Consider the following 6,238-nt stretch of genomic DNA (forward strand, 5'->3'; position numbering starts at 1 on the left):
AAAGAAGAGATGGTAATGAAAAGAAATCCAAAAGCAACAACCTGAAAAAAACAGGTAGTAACAACAGAACTATTTTGAATTTCTTTTCTCACAATGTAATCATCCATGATTTTTGTTGCAGCTTCTCTAGAGTTAATTTTTTTTAACCAAGTAAGACTAATGCTATTTTTATTTTTCAAATTTTGTCCAAACTAGTTCCACATATGCTTAGAAACTTAACAACTGAGCATAGTTGTAAAAGAATCTAGTAATTGACCATGATACGTTATTGTGATGAAATTACACATTTAGATTAATCAATAAATAATTTAATTTCTAAGTTATGATACTATTTAAATTATTTGGCAATCAAAATTATTACATAATTAAAAAAATGTGAACATAATATACAATATTATTGCATATTGAAAGAAATAGATACCCATAGTTAAATTAGTTAACATGATCTCAAATTTATTTTATCTAAAAATCTTGAAAAGAAAAAGTCAACTTAAATTCACAAGTTTTCAATAGAACCATATAATTTTTTTTTAAAAAATTAGATGCTCATTATATATTTTAAAAAACGTCTTTAAAGACTACTTTCGTAATTAGGAGTGTTTGGTCACCATTCATAGTAGTATTAGTTTTCTTTTCATCAGATCAAAAGTTGAATACTGAAGAGATATTTTCATTCCCCAGAACCACTATCACTTGATCTTGAGTTTAAACATCTTTTATTTTCCAAATAGCTACTATTAATATTGTAAGAAGAAAACTTGACTAACTTATAGCGTTTAATTTTTACTTATTTTCTTTACTCAAGAATATAATTCTAATGCAATCATTCTTTGTAAATCTATTTCGAACATATTTTTTATTTAGAATTAAATTTGACAATGATCAAACATTTTTTTAAAAAAAAAGAATCAGCACATGAAATCATATTTTCTTGAAAAAATTATGTAAGTCAGCAAAATATTAATCAATGAGACTATAGTTGAAGTAAAAAAAAGTTGTTGTCAAATGAGAAAATGTCATTTTTATTACAAGACTTGCATTAAACAAGTAACTTGATTACAATTGAAGAGACACTTCAACTTAACCAAAACCACCATAACATGATTCTCTGAAACAACTGGAAGCATAAAAAAAGATTCTTTGCCTGTTATTTACTACTTCTTTTTGGCAATAAGCTACTTGAACCAGTATACTGACATCTTGGGGTATCTCTTGATTGTTTTGAAATCAACAGAAACAATGCCAAACCTTGATGTGTAACCCAGTCTTCATTCAAAGTTATCAAGCAATGACCATGCAAAGTATCCTACCACATTTGCTCCATCATCAACTGCTTTCTTTAGTTGAGTCAAATAGCCTTTATAACAATTTATTCTTGTGGTGTTATGAAAACCCTTAGGAAGTCACATTACCTGGATCATCCATGCCTGCAGGTCAGAGTGTCAGATAATGTTGCAACAATAATAGAATACTATGTTAACAAACCTAAAAGATAAAAAACAAAACAAGATATGAACATCTAATATGTTACCATTTTCAAATAAGTTCACATTCGAGTTTATGTACATCAATGCCTTGTACATGACCCATTGTACGATGCAAAGCCAATATGAATTTACCTGCAAGAAATCAACTTATAAATTAGTGAATATATGATTTTTGTCGACATCTGTATAATGAATATCTAACACTAAGTTCAAACTTACTTTTAGACCAATAAACACCCCAATCTTTGCATCATTAATATTTGAAAAGTAATGAAAAAGAAAAAAGATGAGTCATGGAAATGCACAACAAAAAAAACTTACATCAATGTTTAGGAGTGCCTATTACCACCCTTATTTATTTTATGTAAAATACTCTTACTATTAATATGGTAATAAAAGAAAAAAAGGGATATTTTAGACAAAAATTACTTCAATGAGAGTTGTAATAGACACTTAAGAGTGACAATATTTAAAAAAGAATTATCTTACAAGCAAACCCTACATTCCAGTCCTGTTGCCCTGTGACGTTTATGCATGGAAATTTTATATGATATAAATATGTTATAACAAAAATATAATGCATATTTTGTATCTAAATTATAAATAATATTTGAGAAATGATAAATAACTATTAGTTAAATATTATCAACATTTAAAATTATATTTATCAATAATTTGAAAAATGGAACAAAACAATGCAACATATATACATATCATATTTTTAACATTTGAGATATTTTGAATTAGAACAGTAAATTATTGATTTTTGCCACTTCATTTGTGGAATTTTAGTCCATTGTTATTAGAAATTGTTATATTATTCCTTGAGCTTGTTGAGTTTTCTTGATTTTATTTTAGGAAGTGGTGACTATGCAACTTGGTAAAAATAAGTTAAATCATAAAAGAAAGTGACAGAAAAATGCAAAGAATAGGTGAAATCAGTAAAAAGTTTGAAAGGAATACAAATAAAAGGGAGCACGCCCAACCTGACCTCAACAATCAACACACTTTGTGCCCTTTTAAAGGGCGTGTTCATCAACACGACCATGCTCCATTATATTATTTTAGAATGCAACAAAAAAGTGTGACATCCAACATACGACTTTAGATTATAATTTAGAGACATGAGACAACATTTCTGCAAACTACTAACTATAAATCAGAAATAGGAATGGCAAATCTAGAAGAAGCCACAAATAATGCTGTCATATACTCCTCAAAACTGTCATTTATTACTTGGGCAGGCTAACAACAAGAGTAATCAAATAGACAAATTGTATGCTGTCTTTATAACATTTAACAAATAAGTAACAACACAACTTATCTATTGTCACAATAAAAAATAAAATAAAAGCATGTTTCACATATGACTATATTGATTGAGCCATTTTTCTGATCAATCCCCAACCAATTATTTTGCAAGCAAAGCTATGAGACAGAGTAGCTAATTGCTTAACTCAACTTTGATCTTGATACCAAGAATCCAAAACTACAACTTATTTTCAAGTACCAAGATCAAATTGCAAGTGCTTAGTAGTTTCTAGCTATGTTAAGGTTTTCGTTTAAGAACTTGATTTTAAGACATTAGAGTGGAGTAAGTTATTTTCCCTAAACATGACAAAAATGTTCAGTGTGTTACAAAGTGTTCCACTGCTCCACTATTGGCTCTTTTCACTTTCTTGGGCCACACAAGCTCCAACAGTGTGTGTAGAATTGTGTAAAAACTTAGAAAACAACCAACATCCAGTAAAGAAAAAAGAAAAAAGACAACTTTACTACACACGAAGCATGAATGAAGAAGATGAAACACTGCCATGCCAAGTACAGTAGAAGAGTATGCAGAATACAACAATGCTGCAAGCACTGGGCAGTACCTACTGTGGTGCAGTTCCTTGTCACCATCATCTTTGGTGACACCACATGCACTTTTATCCGATCAAAGAACTCATCTGAGAGAGCAAGAGGGCACCCTGCAACATCAGAGTGTTGTGGGAATGCTGGGATTGTTGTTGTTGGCTTAGATGAGCTTGGGAAAATGGGTTTAAGGGTGGTTACTGCTGGATCAGGAAGGCCCATAAAGGAAGGGAAGTAGAGAATGCAGCATAAGAAATGGAAATGTTCCATAACAAGTGTAAGTGGAAAGCATTAGTTTTAATCTCACAATAAGCCTCTGTCAACCATTTCATGAAGAAGATTCTCGGCTGTACCATTATCATCTCTTTCAAAGAGAGCACGGATAATTATGTCAAAAGTTATAACATCAGGGCTGCAACCATTGTCTTCCATTTTTGACCACAAGGCTAATGCTTCATCAAACAAGCCCTCCTTACAAAGCCCATTGATCATAGCACTATATGTTGACACATCTAGCTGATAGCCATTAATCAAAAGATCCTGGAAAATCTCTTGTGCATCTTTAACTCTTCCGCCTTTGCACAGTCCATCAACAAGTATTGTGTATGTATATGCACTTGGATGAATGCCCTTGTCTATGACTTTATTGAACAATGCAATTGCCTGATTTAGACGATGGTTTTTGAATAATGCATCTATTAAGGAATTGTAGGTAATTATATTAGCACATTGACCCCTATCCTCCATCTCATCAATAAGCTCCCAAACATAAGAAATTCTTCCTAATTTGCAAAAACCATCAATAAGATAATTGTAAATTACTGTATCTGGTGCTATACCGTGGCAATGCATGTCTTCAAAGAGAACCATGGCTTCATCCACCATTTTAATCTTGCATAATCCATTAATCATTATGCTGTAGCAATGTAGATTAGGGGTTACTCCAGTTCGGATCATGTTATTGAATACACATCTGGCATTCTTTACTTCATTAATTAAACAATAGCCATCTATTAAATTACTATAAATAACAACACCAGGTTTCACACCATCTTTTATCATCACACTTAACAAATTTTTAGCTTCTCTCAGGTTTCCTTTCTTACACAGTGCATCAACCAATATGCTGTAGGTATATGCGTCTGGGTTAATTCTTTTCAATACCATTTCATTGAACAAACCAACTGCTTTCTTCACTTGATCCAAAAGGCAAAAGCCGTAAACTAGACAACTGTAGATGATAACGTTAGGATAAATATTCTTCTTGAAAACCATTTCTACGAAAAAATCACTAGCCTCAGTCACAAGTTTGTCTTTGCATAGGCTATCAATGATTGTACTGTACATTACCACATTCGGCTCAATCGATTGAGCTTCAATCTTTCTAAGCAAATGAATGGCAGCTCTGGTTTCCCCCACTTTGCAGAGTCCGTTGATCAACGTCCCGTAACTAACTTGGTTCATTTGAAATCCTTGTGCAACCACCTTGTCATGAAAATGCATTGCTTTTCTGACGTTGCCATTAAGACACATACCATTCATGAGTGTATTGAAGGTTACGGTATCCGGCTGATGACCCACTCTGAAGATCTTGGCCAATACCGAAAAAGCTAAGGTCATACGACGCAGTTGGCATAAACAATTGATGTGAATGTTAAAAGTAAAAATGTCTGGCTCAATTCCCTTGAATCCCAATCGTTGAAGAAGGGAAATGGCAGTGTGGACATGCTTGTTCTTAACGAGGGACCCCAAAATTTTGTTAAATTGAACGATGGATGGGGAAGGACGCATGTTGAGCATGCGATTAAATGAGGAAACAGCATCATCAACGTCAACATTGTGAATGAATCGGGTTTGGAGTGAGGAAGAAGGAAAGCAGAGAAGAAAAGGAGGAAACTTGGGAACAGAGAGACGGAGAGAAGAGCTTAACCTTGAGAATGACATTTGGAATATCAAAGTCGGAGCATCTTCACCTCTCTTTAGGGTTTATTGAAAGAATCGTGAATGTAATGTGCAGTGTTTTTGCCCGTTTTGGTTGGATTAAATTGAAATTTAAAAAACATATTGATGATAATATTTTATTTTATTTTATTGCTATTTTGATGATAATTTTTTAAAAGTTTAAATATCAGTTATATATATATATATATATATATATTTATTTATTATTTTTTTGTCATTGAATTAAACTAATACAATTTTATGATGACATGATTTACTTAAAATATTAATATGTACCTCATGTAAAAGTTTATATGTTTAAATATAAGCTTTTACACGATGTACATATTAATATTTTATATATAAGCTTAAAATTTTAAGTCTATCCAAAAGCTTCTTTATAAATATTTTTTAAATAAATCAAAAGAATTACATATAAAAGAAGCTAATATATTTAAACTTTATATATATAATTTAAAATTATTAATATTGATGTTATTATTATTCTTAGCCATAATAATAATAATAATAATAATAATAGATTAGTTTATTAGGGTGAGAAAACTTTTTAGATGACTGAAAGCTTAATCTTTTAAATTAAATAAAGTTTTAAAATAGCTTTTACCTTAATCACTAGCCAATATCACTTAAAATGTATTTTTTGTGGAGTGTCCTCTTGCGGTAGCTTTTCTCTATTTTTTTCTGGATGTTTTTTACCCACATCTATCCAATGAGTTTTCTTCTTTAATATAAGTTTTTTTCTTTACCTCTTTCACTAACTAACAAATTAGTTTTTTTATATATGATATTTAAAAATAATATATTAAAAAATATAGTATTTTAAAAATTTATAAATATATAGTTCTAAAAGTCTCTCAATTTTTTGTGTAAGTATAAAAATTTAAAAATAAAAAAATTATAAAAATAAAAAATTATTAATAATAATTTTTCAAATA

General features: G+C 30.4%; 1 protein-coding gene across 1 annotated transcript; it reads right to left on the reverse strand.

Annotated features, from left to right (window-relative positions):
* Positions 1–1,003: 1,003 nt before the first annotated feature.
* LOC113849843 (pentatricopeptide repeat-containing protein At1g12620-like) lies at positions 1,004–5,354 on the reverse strand. The gene is made up of 3 exons (XM_027480043.1): positions 3,362–5,354; positions 1,532–1,619; positions 1,004–1,427 (listed from the first exon to the last, which is right to left on the reverse strand). The coding sequence occupies exon 1, from the start codon at positions 5,283–5,285 to the stop codon at positions 3,645–3,647; it is 1,641 nt and encodes a 546-aa protein (XP_027335844.1). The 5' UTR covers positions 5,286–5,354; the 3' UTR covers positions 1,004–1,427; positions 1,532–1,619; positions 3,362–3,644.
* Positions 5,355–6,238: the final 884 nt, after the last annotated feature.

Source organism: Abrus precatorius, unplaced genomic scaffold (assembly GCF_003935025.1).
Source record: "Abrus precatorius isolate BTA unplaced genomic scaffold, Abrus_2018 Scaffold9, whole genome shotgun sequence".
Lineage (NCBI taxonomy): Eukaryota > Viridiplantae > Streptophyta > Magnoliopsida > Fabales > Fabaceae > Abrus > Abrus precatorius.